Source organism: Idiotropiscis lumnitzeri, chromosome 19, assembly GCF_059441095.1.
Source record: "Idiotropiscis lumnitzeri isolate Australia: NSW breed Sydney's pygmy pipehorse chromosome 19, RoL_Ilum_1.0, whole genome shotgun sequence".
Taxonomy (NCBI): domain Eukaryota; kingdom Metazoa; phylum Chordata; class Actinopteri; order Syngnathiformes; family Syngnathidae; genus Idiotropiscis; species Idiotropiscis lumnitzeri.
In genome coordinates this window covers 1,237,656-1,255,814 of record NC_142409.1, presented here as the reverse complement: position 1 = coordinate 1,255,814, position 18,159 = coordinate 1,237,656, and the positions used below count along the sequence as shown (strand labels likewise).

The 18,159-nt window shown below is 44.1% G+C and overlaps 1 protein-coding gene across 1 annotated transcript; it reads right to left on the bottom strand.

Moving 5' to 3' along the window:
* Positions 1 to 1,939: 1,939 nt before the first annotated feature.
* LOC148317965 (uncharacterized) lies at positions 1,940 to 18,156 on the bottom strand. The gene is made up of 3 exons (XM_088283538.1): positions 16,784 to 18,156; positions 15,519 to 16,606; positions 1,940 to 2,257 (listed from the first exon to the last, which is right to left on the bottom strand). Exons 1-3 carry the CDS (start codon positions 18,135 to 18,137, stop codon positions 1,940 to 1,942), a joined length of 2,760 nt encoding a protein of 919 aa, XP_088139664.1. The 5' UTR covers positions 18,138 to 18,156.
* Positions 18,157 to 18,159: the final 3 nt, after the last annotated feature.

The window sequence follows — 18,159 nt, the reverse complement described above, 5'->3', positions numbered from 1 at the left end:
GTCCGGTTTAGTGTTCTTGGACCCCGGTCGATAAGTCAAAGTGTAATTGAAACGGCTGAGGAACAAAGACCACCGTGCAATACGTGGGTTGAATCGCTTGACAGTCCGGATGTAGGAAAGGTTCTTGTGGTCGGTATACACGTGAATGGTTCAAGGGCGCCCTCCAGCCAGTGTCTCCATTCTTGCAGGGTGAGGACTACAGCCAGCAGTTGCCGATTCCCCACATCATAGTTGGCTTCCGCCGGGCTGAGGCGGCGGGAGAAAAAGGCGCAGGGATGGAGCTACTGGTCGACTGTGGGACACGCTGGGACAGCACCGCCCCCACTCCTGAATCGGATGCGTCCACCTCTACAATAAATGACAGCTCTGGGTTAGGGTGACGCAGTACAGCCAGGTTAGTGAAGACACGTTTCCGCCCCTTGCTCCCACATAAAGCGTGTCTTGACGGACGTAAGACGAGTGAGGGGTAACGCTCGCCGACTGTAGTCTTTAATGAAGCGGCGGTAAAAGTTCGCGAAACCTAGGAAACGCTGCAACTGCTTTCGGTTGGTGGGCGTCGGCCAATCTACCACGGCGCGAGTCTTGGCCGGATCGGGCCCTCCACGATGAACCCTAGGAACTGCATCGAATTTGTGTGGAACTCACATTTTTCCGCCTTGACGTATAGCCTGTTCTCTAGTAGACGTTGTAATGTGGCCCGGACGTGTTGTTGGAGTTCCATCATGGAACGTGAGAAAATTAATACAGTGAACCCCCGCTACTTCGCGGTTCACCTTTCGCAGGTTCAGTGCTTCGCGGGTCTAAAAAATATTCGGGGGCATTGTAGTTTCGCCGAGCGGCACAAGGGGGCGCTGAAGCGGTTAGACGGCCGGCGTGCGCCGAAGAGGAGAGTGGACGAAGAAGAGCAGGGTCCCCCGGACACGATTGGTGGCGACGGACACGATCGGGGGCGACGTTTCGCACGGTTCGGACCGTACCCGAGCTGCGGCCGGCGTGCGTGGCAGTTAAGCCGAAGAGAAACAACTTCCGCCCGGGCACTCGCGCGGCGACATTTTGCTTCGTTCGGGACCGTGCGTGAGCTCCGAAGGAGACCGGCCGGCGTGCGTGGTAGTTAAGCCGAATAGGAGCACCTTCCGCCCGGGTACCGGCGGAGCGCGAGGCTGTCAGTTATGAATGAATAAATGAATAAATAAATAAATGAAGAATGCCACCTTTCATTTCACTGTCATGATCCGTGCCTGTCATGCTGCGTGTGTTTTTGTTTTTTCAGCTGTGTGGGCGTTCCTCCAGCGATCGTCTCGCGCCATGCCGTCAGCTGCTGCGAGACGCGCTGATTACGCTGACTATATTGTGATTATAATAAATATCTTTGTATCACCACCTTTTTTCCCGGGTCTGCGTTTGGAGAGTCCTGTTCAATCCTCCAGTTCTGCTGGAGGATCATAACATTCACAGGGCACACCGGACGGCGTACCAGCAGGTAAAAGTCGAAGTAATTAAATAAATACAAAAAGAAGTAATTGAATAAATACAAAAATAATGGCTGGGGAATAAAAAAATAATAAGTTTTAATAATAATTTGTTTTTTTGTTATAACATGAATTTCACTCTCTCTCTCTCTACCAGTATATATCTATATATATATATATATATATATTTTTTTTTTTAAGCATTTTTGAAGGTGTGCCGCTACTTTGCACCTATATATATATATATATATATATATATATATATATATATATACATATATAGGTGCGAAGTATATATATATATATATATATATATATATATATATATATATTTATATATATAGGTGCGAAGTATATATATATACACGGTGTTTTTTTTTTTTTTTTTTTTTTTAAGGTGCGATGCTACTTCGTGGATTTTCAGTTTTCGCGGGTGGTCTCGGTCCCCATTAACCGCGAAAACCGGGGGTTCACTGTATATCGTCAAGATAAACAAAGCAACAGACATTAAGCATGTCGCGTAATACAGCATTGATTAGACTCTGAAAAACTGCGGGGGCGTTGGTCAAGCCGAACGGCATTACCAGATATTCGAAGTGCCCTAGAGGTGTCTTGAACACGGTCTTCCACTCGTCCCCTTCCCGAATTCTGTGATCGTGAAGTGAAGTGAAGTGATACGCGCTGCCTAAGTCGAGTTTTGAAAAAACGGTGGCCGACTGTAGCGGAGCGAAAGCTGAGTCCAACAATGGAAGCGAGTAGCGATTCTTAACGGTAATGTCGTTTAAAGCCTTGTAGTCCACACGGACGTAACGTCTTGTCTTTTTTCTCAACAAAGAAAAACTCTGATCCCACCGTGAGGAGAAGCGGTACAGAAGATGGATGGATGGATAATAGAATAGAATAGAATAGAATAGAATACATCATTTTATTTGTTTCAAATTGAGTGTGTAACATATGTAACTGTGAGCGTAGGCTGTTAGGGGCGGGCCTGAAGATTGGCAGTTGTGACATCAGAAAAGATGAGAGAGCAACAGGCCAGTTTCATCTTGATCGTTGGCTTAAGTTCGTCTGGTTGTGTATATTTGCATGTGGGGTGACTGTGACTGGGCTTGAGTTACAGCTGTGATCAACGCTGGCATGATTGTGGATTCTGTTACCACTTAAAGGAGGAAAGTAACTGAAGTGGATCAGCGACTACATAAGAGCCCAATACAGTACGTACTTTTCATTAAATTTATATGCCTAGTTGATATTGACAAATGTGCAAAACAAATTAAAACGCCAGCCATGTTGGGGTATTACTTGTTGGTCTTGACCGCCATGACAAATTCGAGAGATTTGTGTAATTTACAATACTTTCACAAACATAACACCAAAACACTCACTCCAGTCAGGCCACCCTCCACTCGCAAAGACCAAGTCAAGCCAGCCGCCACTGTTATTTTTAATACTGTGCATAACGGTCCATTCCCGTAATGCGTCGAACTCGCATGCTATTGGCCACCTTCAAAATTAAAGCTCACAAACTCATGTGTTCATGTGGTTTGGATTTAAAATAATGTTATTAAACTTCTCTGTTGCATACTGTCTCAGAATTGCACCAAGAAATGTTCTGAATTGAGATAGAAATAGAAATTAATGTTAACTGTGCATCAATGGCTGACATTACAACTGATTAAAAAAAAAAAAAATTAAAAATTAAGTTTTCATTATCCCGCAAACAGACCAGTGCTGGGGAACACTAGGTCCTCCCAGCTATGCAACCAAAGTACTTTCATTAAAATCTGATGTGGCATTTCAAAATAAAAGACAAAAAAAAAATCTCTACTTTTGACTCTTACACCCAATTACAAAAAAAATCATTAAAAATTACATTTTCGTTTTCCCGCAACCAGACCGGTGCTGGGGCACACTAGGCCACCCCAGGTACCCAACTAGATACTTTGAATGAAATCTGATGTGGCATTCCAAAATAAAAGGAAAAAGAAATCTCAACATTTGACCGTGACACCCGATTTAGAAAAATCATTAAAAATTCAGCTTAATTTTTTCGAATTTGGGTGTAATGGTCAAATTTTGAGATTTCTTTGGCCTTTTATTTTGAAATGCCACATCAGATTTTGATGAAAGTACTTTGGTTGGATAGGTCATGGTCCGTTTTGTCCTGTCCTGTCATGTTTAGGTTTTGTTTTTGTTCAGCTGGAGTGGGGGTGTTTCCTTCCAGCGCTTCGTTCCAGGTCATGTCGTCATGGCTGGAGAGACCCGCCCACCAGTCACGCACCTGTCACTCATCACGTTTATGATTAGGGGACTATTTAAGGACTCCATGCCGTCAACTCAATGTCGGAATATTCCTCTTGCTCAAGATACCAAGTTGCGAATTACTAGTCTCGTTTTTGCCTTCTGTGTTTTATGTCCTTTTTCATTCGCAAGTGATTTCTTTGTTTATTGATTATCTCGTTTGTGCTCTTTCGTGAATTGGTTTTCCTTATCCTTCAGCTGCAAGCGATTTTTGTTTTGTTTTTTGTTCCTTGGCGTTTGCAAGCGTTTTTCGTTCCCGTCATTATTTTCCTGGTGTGTTTTCCACCAGCGTCATTTGTTGCACTTTGTTGGTCTCGCCTATGAAATATTTTTGTAAAATATCTTGGTTAAATTCATTTTCTGTGTCTGCGCTTTAAGAGTCCTGACTTTTTTTCCCAGAGATTCTGGAAAAACATAACAGGATACCTGGGGTGGCATTATGTGCACCAGCAGTAGTCTGGTTGCAGCATAATGAAAACAAATTTTTATTTTTTTTTCGAAATTGGGTGTCGCGGTCAAATTTTGAGATTTCTTTTGCCTTTTATTTTGAAATGCCACATCAAATTTTGACCAAAGTACTTTGGTTGGATACCTGGGTTGGCCTAGTGTGTCCCAGCACTGGTCTGGTTGCAGGCATTATTTTTCTATTTCTATCCCAATTCAGGACATTTTTTTGGTGCAATTCTGAGTTTGTTTGCATTCCCCCTAGGTAAACTTATGGTTGCCTGTCCGCAGAGAAGTTTAATAATATAATTTTAAGTCCTAACTACTGACGAGCATGCGTTAGTGTCAGGATCGCCGGTGGCGAGGTGGAGAAGGACCCAAGATGCGAGGAAGCAGGGAAAAGGGGAACTTAAAGGGAATTTATTAACTGAATCAAACAAAGACAAACAATGTGGCAGGGTGCAAAAAATAACAAAGGCAAACTAAAACGTGACTAAACTGGATCAAGGACGAGGAACAAAGATAGTGACAAATACTGAGGGACATGAACGTGAACGCGGACAAGAGCAAGAACGAGATCGGGGAGCGGCCGTGACAGTCCTTAATGGTGCAGTGGGAGCGAGAACGAGATCAGGGGGCGGCCGTGACAGTCCTGGTATGGAGTAATGTTCCGACGCTGAGTTGTCGGCACGGGGTGGTTAAATAGTCCAGAATTATGGGAGCCGATGGGAGTCAGGTGTGCGAGGCTAACGGGGAACAGGTGCGTGGCTGGTGGGGACGGAGTGCTGAGGGGACACGCCCCTACTCAGCTGACCGAAATCAAAAACAATAACAAAGGCATGGCATGGACGGTGACAAAATAATAACAAAACCCTGCCATGACCGACACGGGTCATGACAGTTAGTTGGTTTTCTTTTATTTTGAAAGTGCTCAATAGCACGTGCTTTCGGCGTTTTACTGTAATGCGCCGTTTAAAAAAATAACAGTGGCGGCTGGCTTGACTTCGTCTTTGCCAGTGGAGGCTGGCCTGACTGCAGTAAACCCCACTCTAGTCGTCTTCAGAAGTTTGAGCCATCTGACGAGAGGCATCCAGATATTAAAGTTTCATGGTCGGTTAAGAGTGTTTATCTCTTGTCAAAACATAATTAACGACGAACCCAGTTGCTTAAAAAATAACTATTTGAAAAATATCAACTTGTTGAGTTGTCAAATGTATTGTTGCGACTTTGTAAATAGTTCATGGGTTCTGTGGTTTCCTCTTATATGGGGAGGCTGTGAAGGCAACAGGGGAGCGGAAGGCGGGGGAAGAGAATAGAGACGAATTCCCAACTGCCTCGAGTAAATGTTATGTTGTTGAAAAAAATGTTCAATCAATCAAATTTTATTTATAAAGCACTTTTCATACATAAAATGTAGCTCAAAGTGCTGTACAATAAAAACATCCAAATTACAACAAAAAACTAAAACCCATTCCACCCACCCAACATAAAGACAAGACACATCCACATACACGCCTGAACTCGCATACACACTAAACACTCGCATTCACACAACCTAATAAACTGTCTTAGTAGGTAGACAGAGAGACATGGCAAGGCACAGAGAAACCATATGAGAAAATGTACCCAGGGTAGGTCATCCGCGCTGAGAGGGATGACAGCCCACGGCCACAGGGAGCTCCGCCAACACACAGACCCCCGTCCCAGACTGACCAGGGTAGACCCTACACATAGTGCAGAGGGCCCCGGTCCGCCGGGCCTAAGGAGCCTCTGGGATGAAGCCCCCTGTGAGAATATATCAAAGAAAATAATGCTAAAAGAAAAGAAGCTAAAAATTAAAAGACAATAATATAAAAAGACGGAGCTAAAATATATTTTTTTAAAAATGATGATACTAAAAGACAAATAATTTGAAAATTAAAAGACGATAATATAAAACGACGGAGCTAAAATATAGAAGAAAATTATGATACAAAAAGACAAATAAGCTAAAAATTAAAAGACAATAATATAAAACGACGGAGCTAAAATATATAAGAAAAATGATGATACTAAAAGACAAAGAAGCTAAAAATTAAAGACAATGATAGTAGATAAAATGACAGTCCTGAATTAAAAGACTAAGATAAATCATTTAAAAGCCAAACTAAAAAGGTGAGTCTTGAGCCTCCTTTTAAAAATATCAACAGTCTCTGCGGAACTGATGTCCTCCGGCAGGCTATTCCATAGACGAGAACCAGAATGGCTGAATGCAGCCTCGCCATGTGTTCTAGTCCTCACCCTCTGAATAATTAACAGGCCACAGGGTTCGCGGTTAACCGCTTCCCGATTGCCCGGGGCAAGTGAAATTTGGCCACGGGCAAGGTAAAATTATGGGCAACTTGCCCGACCGGGCAAGCATTTTTTAAAGCAGCCAAATATCTTTAATTTCGACAAAAACGGTGGTGCGATCGGTTTGTGTGCACTGTATGGTGATGGTTTAACCCAGACACCCCCTTATGTTGTGGTATGGTCCATTGGCCTTATCGGGGGCAATGGGCGAGCGCTACGGGGATCAGTTAGTTCAGTGAATGTCGAGTTAAAGTGGACGTCAATAAATCCCGCAGTATTGGAACTCGCTGTAGTTGCATCCTCATTTGAAGTTTGAAAAACACAACAAAAACCTACGATATTTTGGCCGAAAATTGACAGCCGCAAGTTTTCTTACCTTCGGCGCATGTTTACAAGTTGCGACGAGTTCGTTCAAATCCGAACATTTCGGATTCCCCTGACATGACTAAAATAGCTCGAATATTTTTAAGTAGACAATTCAGTTGTGAGTAAGGAAGGGAGTAATATTTGATTATTGGCTGTTAATTCATTAGCTCCATGATGTGACCTGACATAGTGTCAGTGACTGTGTTCTGGTTATGCTATGAAACTTATGGAGGCAGCGCCACAGGCACTGGTCTTAAAGGAATACACAAATTTCCCACACTCATAACTTACTCATGTGATTCCTCAATTAATAGGCTCTCCTGGACTTAAAATTGATAATCTGGATTGCTGTAATATCATTTTCCCAATTTAACATGCAGATTTGTTGATTATTAAAACTACAATTAACATTTTCAATAACTGCACAGGATGATACATGCTGTTGTGAGTAGGGTTTCATGGTTGATGATGAAAACAAGATTAATTTATGCTTATCAGATTATATGTTTATTTACATTTGTGGCACACATTTTACAACCATAAACATTTTATTCTTAGAGAAAAAAAAGTGTCACTTGCCCAAGTCGGGCAAGTAATTTGGCCACTCGGGCAAGGCAAATTTTAGTGGCACTTACCCTATGGGCAAGCAGTTTTTAAAGTTAACCGCGAACCCTGGGCCGGTGCCAGAGGACCTCAGGGTCCGCGAGGGTTGATACAAGAAAAGAAGGTCAGATAATAAGATGGCCCAAGACCGTTAAGACATGTAAAAACTAATAGAAGCACCTTAAAATCAATCCTGAAACACACACACAAATGTTATGTTGTTGCGGCAAAGAGCAACCGTTTTCTTAATAAAAAAGGAGTTTGCTTTGGTTCTTGGTGTATGTTATTGTATGTCTCCAGCCTGTGCTCGCTTGCACCGTTATAGGGGCGTTTCTTGATCTCCTCGGGTCCGCTGACAAGAAGGATATTGACCCCCTCCCCCCAAAAAAAACAAAAAAGTAACCAAAAGGTGACTACTAGCCACTTATAGACAGCCAATTCACAGTGGAGCTGTCTGCTTCGCCATTGTCCTGCTCCTTGTGCCGCATATTGGTGTACCAGGGAAGAGACATGTTTTAGGTTGTAGACATAGCATAGCTTGATGGCTAACTGCACAGTGTTGTGGTTGAAAAGGACCAAGATTTTATTACTGAGTAACTCGCAATGGACTCTATCACACCATTTCCACGTTTGGGGCATGAGGGTGTGCTAACTTCTGGTTGCCAGGCTAACACTTGCAATGATAATAAAGACAGGATCAACTCATAAAAATATCTGCTGCAATGACGTTTCAAATTCCACCAGTTATCCAAGTATCGGCGAACCGATCAAAGCATCAACATTATTTGTGATTTAATGAGCCATTTGCTGTTTCACAGCGTATGCACGTCAATGTGTACGTATTGTATTGTATTTTGAATTTTTTTTTTTAGACGCACAACTCAAATTTGTTAATAGCAGGGGTGACCAACTCCAGTTCTCGAGGGTCCCTAACCTGCATGTTTTGATGCTTCGATCCTCCAGCACACCTTATTCAAATGATCAGCTCATTAAGAAAGTTGAGATCCCCCCATCTGTGGTCCCTTCTCAAGGTTTCTCACTTTTCCCCTAATGAGTTTTTGTGAGTTTTTCCTTGCCCTCCTGGGGGTTAAGATCGGGGATGTCGATTGTGGCTATGTAAAGCCCTTTGAGACTGTCTGTGATTAAGGGCTATACAAATAAAATTGACTTGACTTGACTTGACGTGATTAACCCTGATAACGATCCTGATCATGTGAATCAGGTGTGTTGGAGGAGGGATACATTGAAAAAATACAGGATAGGGTCCCTCAAGGATCGGAGTTGGACCCCACTGGTTTATAGACTACAAAATCAACCCAACAAAAACAGTGAATAAAACAGAATACTAAAGGATTCTATTACGATAACTGGCATTATTTTAAACAGAATGTCGATAATTAAAGTTAGCAGGTTCATATTTACTGAGTATTTTAAACATTGATGAAACAAGAAGCATTTATCGAATGAAACTAGAAGCACGGGTCACAAGAATGACTGGGATTGTAGGCCAGATGTTTACTAATTTATTATATTATTCTCATATGCTAAATTTATAGTACTTAGTTTAAATTCTAGTTAATACGGAAAGGCGTCACTGATTTGAGCCAATCAAATCTTTTGTTTACGACCCACTGCCAATTGCGCAGCAGACCGGAAAAGAGTGCTGCTGACAGTTTGCCGTGGTAAAAAGTTCGCAAGGTCAATGCGTGTTGTTTTAAATGAATGGACGGAGAAATTTAGTTTCGTTCTGGCTGCAGCCGATTCAAAACCAGGGTGCATCATATGCTCCGAAACCGTCGCAACATTGCGAAGCGCCACTACAAAACAAAGCACCGCCCTTTTGTGCAACGTTATCCGCTGAAGTTTGAAGTGAACGCAGGCAAAAACGTCGAACTTCGAGTGCAGTATAACAGATTTTTACATTTTTGTTTACAGCCCAGCGGCATGCAAACGAATGTTCACTAAAAGTATCATGGATTTTGGGGAAACATAAAAAATAAAAAAACATTCAGTGATGGGGAAGTTGTCAAGGAGTGCTTAAAGGCGGTTGCACAAACATTATTTAAAGGAAATAACAAAGCCCAGATGTGTGAAATAATCTACCAAATCCCAATGGCCCTAACTCCGTTCCAACCCAGATTTAAGTCACTGGCAGGGCAGTCACAAACTCATTTTTATCATTAAGAGAAGTTAAAAAATATTCAAAAGGCAAGGTGGTGTCAAAGCTCATTTTGAATTAGTTTTTCATGAGGACAGCCATTTTTATTGATTATGTACTGAACATGTCGACCTGTTTGGATAATTAGGCTTTCCGTTTTTTCTTTAGGCTGATAACTCAATGCTTAGCACTTGATATATTTCTGCAGGAGATATTTTACTGTTTTTTTCTGGAAGTGGCGCCCTTAAATTCATGGAGCCACATTTTCTTGAATGTGAAAACGCCTTATATTTGTTTGACTGGCAAAGGTGTTTAATGGGAACATTGCTAAATATTTAGTATATAAGTGTGCTCTGTTGAAAATGACTAAATATTGAAACTATGTAAAAATATGAACATAGGCTAGACATTCAGGGAAGTTGGACTTTGGTTCGGACCTTTGAATTGGAAAAGTTTTAGTCGTGGACCTCTGTGACTTTTAATTGAATACCTCTGCACTATATATATCAATATTTAATATAATGTTATGAGTGTTCCATATATGACCCATTGGATTGACACATGGGGAAGGCCTGCAAAGCATACAGGCAGTCAATTTTTACTTTACAAAAAGGGGCCATAAAATAATTAGTAGAAAGCAATATCGAGGACCAACAAATCCACTATTTTTGCAATTAAAATTAATAGGATTTCATGAATTAACAGATAATAGTGTACGCTCAAATACACACCAAACTGTCATGATTTGTATTTATTTTTGGTTTAGTATTTGGTTTCATGTTTTGGCCTTGTTCATGTGTCTTGTCTCGTCTTGTCTATTGTGTCCACCTGTGCTCGTTTACCCAAGCCCTAGTGTTAACCAATCCGGTCCTTCCAACCCTCCATGTCTTGTCCAGGTGCTCCTCGTTGTCTCGTCAATTTGTGTGTATTTAGTTCCCTGGTTGCTCTCAGTTCTTGTTGGTTCATTGTCATTTTAAGTGTCGCTTGTCCCTGTCGCTTGTCCCGGTTGCCTGTCCCTGTTGCCAGTTCCTGTCGCCAGTTCCTGTCGCCTCTCCCTGTAGTTGGTTTCCTGTCGTTAAGTTTTTCCAAGTTCCTTGTTTGCCTTAGTTTTCTGTTTAATAAATGCCCTTTAAGTTACCCCTGCCTGGCTTCCCTGCGTTTGGGTCCTCATCTTCCTCAACCCTGACACCAAACGATGCAAATCATTAGTTAAGCCACTTTGAAACGCTGATACCCTCAGTCGGAATTTGATCCTTGCATGCCTGACATGTTGCAGAAGACTCACATGTTGGAAAATATGTCTATTTTTTAACGTTATTATTGAGGAATTTCTCTCATGAGTTTAACCGTTCTTGAGTCCCTCTTTGTTGTTCCAGTTTTGTTATAATATTGATTGAGCTCACTTTGCGTGTGGCTTGGTGCTCGGCTCGGCTGGTTAGCACGTGGCTGCGGCCATCCAGAGTGGAGTCGTTTTAAGAATACTGTTCTGAATATTACAGTTTGAAAACTGTTTAAGACTACTTATTTTGAGACGATTGTCATTGATATGGGCCTACTATTATTTTAGTAGTTTTCTAAACCTGGTCACGAAAAATGTTCCTGTTCTATTGGCAGATAATAGTATTTATTTTACTCATGATTTTTCTGAGTTAATATTTTTTTTCCTTAATAATTTTAGGCAAATAGGAGGGGGAAACACTGAGGCCCTGAGTGGCCCGCGGCCCTTATGTTTGTTTCCTTACGACCCAGCCCTTCACAGCCCAGTTTGTCTCTTCTCCTGACGCTCCTCTCCTCGTTTCACTGTGTGTGTCTGTGTTCCCTTTGGCTGATAAACATAGCTGGGAGTTTGGTCTACGATAGTTTTGTTTACTTTCTTTGCTGCCTACTCTCTGTAGGTTATTGTTAATTTGATTCAACTTGCGATGTGGCATGAAGAAAATTTTTTAGGGATCCATTGGCACAAATAAAGGTAAATAAAGGAATTTGTGTTCCCCATAAGAAAATATGAGCCTTGATTACGTCAAAGTGACGTCATACTGCAGGTTCCTTGCAAGATTGATGTGCCACCCGCTGTTAAGGACTTATTAGTGACTTAAGCACTGGCCACTTATATAGCTCCTGATAAGACCTGTTAAATTTGAAGAGTTAATTAGTCCTATAGAAAACGAACGTCTTTGCTCGGAGGCGTGCATCTAAACATCAACTCAAAGCATTAAGACCCTTTTCGATTTCCCTGCCCCTAACTCTCTCATGCTCTCTCTCTCTCTCTCTCTCTCTCTTTTTCTCTCACTCTTTGTGTGTGCAGGCGAGTTGGGATTTAAAAACGTTTTTGGGACATAAAGAATATACAACTTAATTGATATAGCGCATTTCACTTTCCATATCAGGTAGTAAAGTAATTAATAGATAAGATAAATATAAATTAGCAGGGAATTAGAACACAAACCAAAACACTCAAACATACAAGAGACACCTGAAGAACAGCAGAACAGCGCCAGTCTTACTAAAATTTAAAGTTTTAAGCAAAGGGATTATGGTTTTAGGATAGGTTTTAATTGAAATATTCTAGGATCATGTTGAAAGAAAATCCTTAGAACGGGAAATATCTAGCAATTGGAGATGGGTTTACCAAATATAAAGTTGGATTAAATAGTTCTGAAGATGATTTATTAACTGATGTGTATTAAATGTGACAAAGGTAGACAACAGACGTTTTATGACTGTATGACGCGAACCCTGACCTGACAGCATTCCATAAATACCAGACTGCAAACATCCGCATCTATGAGGTGTTTGACGTCACAGGTGCAGGATCGTCAGCTACGTCCAGGAGAAACAGGAGAAACTACATCACGGGGACTGAATGGAAAAATCCACAAACACACAGTGGGCCACCTGGAACAACAGCAGAGCTATGCAAGGATGCTCTTTGTGGAGTATAGCTCGGCATTCAACACAATCATGCCGGACATCCTCGTCGCCAAACTGGACATTCTCGGCCTCCCTGCCCTCACACGCATCTGGATTAAGGACTTTCTGACCAACAGACCCCAGACTGTGTTGCTCAGCCCCTACACGTCCTCCACCCGTACGCTGAGCACCGGTTCCCCTCAAGGATGCGTGCTGAGCCCTCTCCTATACGCCCTCTACACCTACGACTGCAGCCCGGCCCACGGTAACAACACCATCGTCAAGTTTGCTGACGACACGACAGTGGTTGGTCTGATCTCGGAAGGTGACGAGACAGCCTACAGAGAGGAGGTCCAGAGACTGACGGCTTGGTGCGAGGACAACAGACTGCAACTCAACCTTGCAAAAACAAAGGAGATCGTCATCGACTTCAGGAGGAACAAGACGGTGCCGCCCCCCCTCTGCATCGAAGGCGTGTGTGTGGAGAGGGTCCACACGTTCAAGTTCCTGGGAGTACAGATCTCCGATGACCTTTCTTGGACACACAACTCCACAGCAGTGGTAAAGAAGGTCCACCAGCGTCTGCACTTCCTGAGAGCCCTCAGGAAATTCAACCTGGACAGGAAGCTGCTGCTGGCCTTCTACCACTCGTCCATCGAGAGCCTGCTGACGTACTGTGTCTCCACCTGGTACAGCGGCTGCACTGAGGCGGAGTGAGGCTCCAGAGGACAGTCAAAACAGCGCAAAGGATTATTGGCTGCCCTCTCCCCTCACTGTCGGACATCTACACCGCCCGGTGCCTCAGAAGGGCTCTCAACATCGTCAAAGACAATACCCACCCAAACTCACGCCTGTTCGACCTGATGCCCTCTGGCAGGCGCTAAAGGTGCATCAAATCAAGCACCAAAAGACTGAGAAACAGTTTCTTCCCAAGAGCCATCTCCATTCTAAACTCACACACACACACACGAACACACCGTACCTTGCAGAACAGCAACGTGATGTGTTTTTATATTCCCTATTCAGTATTATTTTCCATTGCACTAACTATTCTCTTATTTATCCAATTTATATATTTTATTATTGTTGTATTGCACTGGAGAGGGGAGCTCTCTAATCTCGTTGCACACTTGAGTACAATGACAATAAAGGGATTTCTGATTCTGATTTCTGGTAAACTTTGGCATACGCTGGCTAAATTGAGGCAAAATTAAGGATCTGCCAGCACAAATCTCACTGTAATCAAGGCGGACGCGCCGAGGCAGGGGACTCTGTGTGGAATTGAAAAGTATCTTTTTGGTGAATGGAAGTGTGAAAGAAAGTGTTTGTATGTATACGTGGTTTGAGTGAATGTTTAAGGGACGAGCCTCAGGAAAGAAACCTGATTGAGGGCACCGGTAAGCCCTTACAGCACGTAGGATGCAATGGGCGGACAGGCCTGATCAACCTGAATCCCTATTGCACTCCCAAGTACTGATTTTCAAATTGTTATTGGAAACAGATTAGACTAATTAAATTCAAGCATCAAGTGAATGATTGATTAACGTTATTACACAAAATTTATGCAAAACTGAAATTTTCAGAAGGGAGGTAATTTACCCCTTCTCGCTTGCAAGTGCCACTCCTCCAGCTCTCTCCACAGGTTTGAGGTGACATGTGACCGGTGTGACCAGAAGGCCGGAGAACGCTTCAAATAGCGTCTCATCACGCCCATCCCGGAGGTTCTCCTCAACAAGTAGGGTGATATTGATAAGATATTCTAATTTAGGGTCCACAAAATAGATTGATATAGTTGTTGCTTTAGCCTGCTCATGTGCCCCGCAGGTTTTATTATTATTCACATTGGGTGAGCGACTAGATAAGATAAGATAAGATAAGATGTCCTTTATTAGTCCCACAATGGGGAAATTTGAGGTGTTACAGCAGCAAAGATATAGATCACACAGAGTCGGCGGCGTAATGTAGCCGTTAATGTATAACATTAGCAGCTGACATTCAGAAAAAGCATGCAAATATACACAGTATAAACGTATCTAAGTGTAAGGAAACACTCCTAATGTTTGTCCATTATACGGAGGGGGAAACGCTGTAATGATAAAAACTACTGAATGATTGAAAATACTGCAATCATAAAAATATTGCAATGATAAAAGTACTGTAATGGTAAGAGTACTGAAATGATAGAAAAGTACTGCATGATAGAAAATACTGCAATGGTAAAAGTACTGTAATAGTAAAAGTACTGCAACGATAGAAAAATACTGCAATGATGAAAGTAATGCAATGGTAAAAGTACTGCAATGGTAAAAGTACTGTAATAGTAAAAGTACCGCAATGATAGAAAAATACTGCAATGATAAAAGTACTGCAATGATAAAAGTACTGTAATAGTGAACATCCTGCAGTGGTAGAAATACTACAGTGATAGAAGTATTGTAATAAGAATACTGTAATGGTAAACAAAATACATCATTGGTCAATATTTAAGTACACCCTTGGCTGAAAGTACAGTAGTAGTTAATATTGCATCCTAGGACTGCACAATTGCACTAATGCCCTCCCGTTTGTAGGCCTGACCCAATGTTCTTGTTAAAAAGTCTGACAGCAGTTGGCAGGAAGGAGCGGCGAAATCTCTCTTTGGTACAGCGAGGGTGTAAAAGTCTGTCACTGAAGGAGCTGTAAAGTGTTCTCAGAGTGTCATTGAATGGGTGGGCTGGTTTGTCCAGCATTGATGACAGTTTTGCCGTCATCCTTCTGCCCCCCACTGAGTCCACAGAGTCCAGGGAGCAGCCCAGGACAGAGCTGGCCCTCCTCACCAGTTTGTCCAGTCTCTTTTTGTCTCGGCCCGAGATGCCTCCTGCCCAGGAGACCACTCCATAGAAGATGACTGATGAAACCACCGAGTCATAGAAGTTCCTGAGGAGTGTTCCCCGAACGCCAAAGGACCTCAGCCGCCTGAGTAGGAAGAGTCTGCTCTGACCCTTCCTATAGAGAGCGTCTGTGTTGTCGCTCCAGTCCAGTTTATTGTTCAGATGAATACCCAGGTACTTGTAAGTTGAGACCCTCTCAACGTCTGTTCCCTGGATATTCACTGGTGCAGGTGGAGAGTGCCGACGCTTGCGGAAATCCACCACCAGCTCTTTGGATTTCCCAGCGTTGATTTGGAGGCGGTTCTGCTGACACCAGTCCACGAACCCCTGCGTAACCCCTCTGTACTCCCGATCGTCATCGTCAGTGATGAGGCCGACAATCGCAGAGTCATCAGAGAACTTCTGCAGGTGACAGGTTGTGGAATTGTATTTGTAGTCCGAGGTGTAGAGGTTGAACAGGAAGGGAGCCAGCACAGTTCCCTGCGGCGCTCCCGTGCTGCAGAGGAGCACGTCAGACACACAGTCCTGTGTTCTCACGTACTGTGGCCGGTTTGTGAGGTAGTTGTGAATCCATGTGATGAGGTGGTGGGCCACTCCCGCCTGCTCCAGCTTGTCTCCCAATAAGGCGGGCTGGATGGTGTTGAAAGCACTTGAGAAATCAAAGAACATGATCCTCACCGTGCCCCCCGCCTTCTCCAGGTGGAAGAGTGAAGTGTGGAGCAGGTAGATGATGGCATCATCCACACTGATGCCAGGCTGGTATGCAAACTGGAGTGGGTCCATTGAGGAGCTGACCAGGGGGCGCAGATGGACGAGGACCAGTCTCTCCAGGGTCTTCATCAGATGAGACGTCAGCGCCACTGGTCTGAAGTTGTTGAGCTCCTTCGGATGGGGTGTCTTTGGAACCGGAACCAGGCAGGATGTCTTCCACAGCTGGGGGACTCTGCCCAGCTTCAAGCTCAGGTTGAACATGTGCTGGACGATTCCACACAGCTGGTCTGCGCAGGATTTGAGGAGCTGGGAGCTGATCCCATCTGGGCCTGCCGCCTTCCTCGCCTTCATCTTCCTCAGCTGGTTCTTCACCTGAGATGTTGTGAGGAACAAGGCTGAGCAGGAGGAAGTGGTGGTTGTCTGATGAGGCTGGGAACTGGAGCCTGTGGAGAGAGAGAGGGGCGAGAGAGGGGGAGAGAGGGTCTTGTTCGCAGTGGCAGGAGGGGTGGGTGGGGGCTGCATCAGGGAAGCCTGAGCGGGGTCAGACATTTGATCAAACCTATTGAAAAATAGGGTCAACTCATTTGCCCACTGAAGCCCCCCCCCCTTCTGGGTCTTACCTGCTTGTCCGTGGCCTGAGATGGTCTTCAGGCCCCTCCAGACATCCCTGGCATTGTTCCGCTGCAGTTGTTCTTCCATCCGCATCCTGTAGGACTTTTTCCCCTCTCGGATCCTCCTTCTCAGCTGACGCTGCACTCTCTTCAGCTCGTCCTTGTCGCCTGAAACAAAAGCCCTCTTTTTCTCCTTCAGGAGAGCTTTAATGTCCGGTGTGATCCAGGGTTTGTTGTTGGAGAAACATCTTACAGTCCTGGTGGGAATGGTGTTCTCCATGCAGAAGTTAATATAGTCTGTAACTGTGTCTGTTAGACCATTAATGTCTTCACCGTGAGCTTCGCTGAATACCTCCCACACAGTTGTGTTGAAACAGTCCTTCAAGGCCTCCTCGGCTTCTCCGGACCATCGCTGAACTGTGCGTGTCACAGCTGGCTGCCTGCGGACGAGAGGTTTGTACACAGGCAGGAGAGCAACCAAGTTGTGGTCAGCTTTGCCCAGCGGGGGGAGGGGCAGTGACGTGTACGCCTCCTTGGTGTTGGCATAGAAGAGGTCCAATATTTTATTGTCTCTGGTGTGGCAGGTTACATATTGTGTGAATGAAGGCAGAGAGGAGGAAGGAGAAGCATGATTGAAGTCACCAGAGATAAGGAACAAGGCATTTGGGTGCTGTGTTTGTAGCCTGCTCACAGCTGCATTCAGTACATCACAGGCTGTCTCACCGTTAGCAGAGGGAGGCACGTACGCCGCCACCGCGATCACATGAATGAACTCTCGCGGTAAATAGACCGGACGCATGCTAACAGCTATCATCTCAATGTCCCGACTGCAAAGTTGATCCTTAACAGTTATATGCCCAGGGTTACACCATCTATCATTAACAAACACAGCCAGCCCTCCCCCTTTTCTCTTACCGCTCTCCAGTGTCCTGTCTGCGCGTAGTATTTGGAAGCCGTCCAATTCCACGACGGCGTCCGGCGTTAGCTCTGTTAGCCACGACTCCGTGAACACCAGCAAGCTAGCCTCCCGGACAATCCTCTCGTGCCGGGTTAGCGCTGTTAGCTCGTCCATTTTGTTGGAGAGGGATCGAACATTCCCCATAATAACGGACTGGAGGACGGGGTGATATCGTCTCCTCCTTGCCTGGCGTTTAGCCCCCGCACGACATCCCCGTCTCTTCCTCCTCAGCTCGCGGGGAATATCGGGTCTCGCTCCGGGAGCCCACGCGGGGTTAGCACGGAGTGCTAACAGCTGATCTCTTGTGTACACGATCGATCCGTAGCTCCGAGTTTCGTCTCCGGACACGATCGCGCAAAAAACAGCACCCAACAGTAGTAAAACCACCGCAAGTTGGATGTCCATTGCTGAGGTGAGGTAAAAATAA

Bases quoted from the DNA above. Each gene is read 5' to 3' on its own strand.
- LOC148317965 (XM_088283538.1), bottom strand. From the start codon at position 18,137: ATGGACATCCAACTTGCGGTGGTTTTACTACTGTTGGGTGCTGTTTTT. The intron at 16,607-16,783 runs GTAAGACCCAGA...CTCTCTCCACAG, and splicing joins CTCAGGCCACGGACAAGCAG to GCTCCAGTTCCCAGCCTCAT. The intron at 2,258-15,518 runs GTTCGGGGAACA...GTGGACTACAAG, and splicing joins GGCGGCTGAGGTCCTTTGGC to GCTTTAAACGACATTACCGT.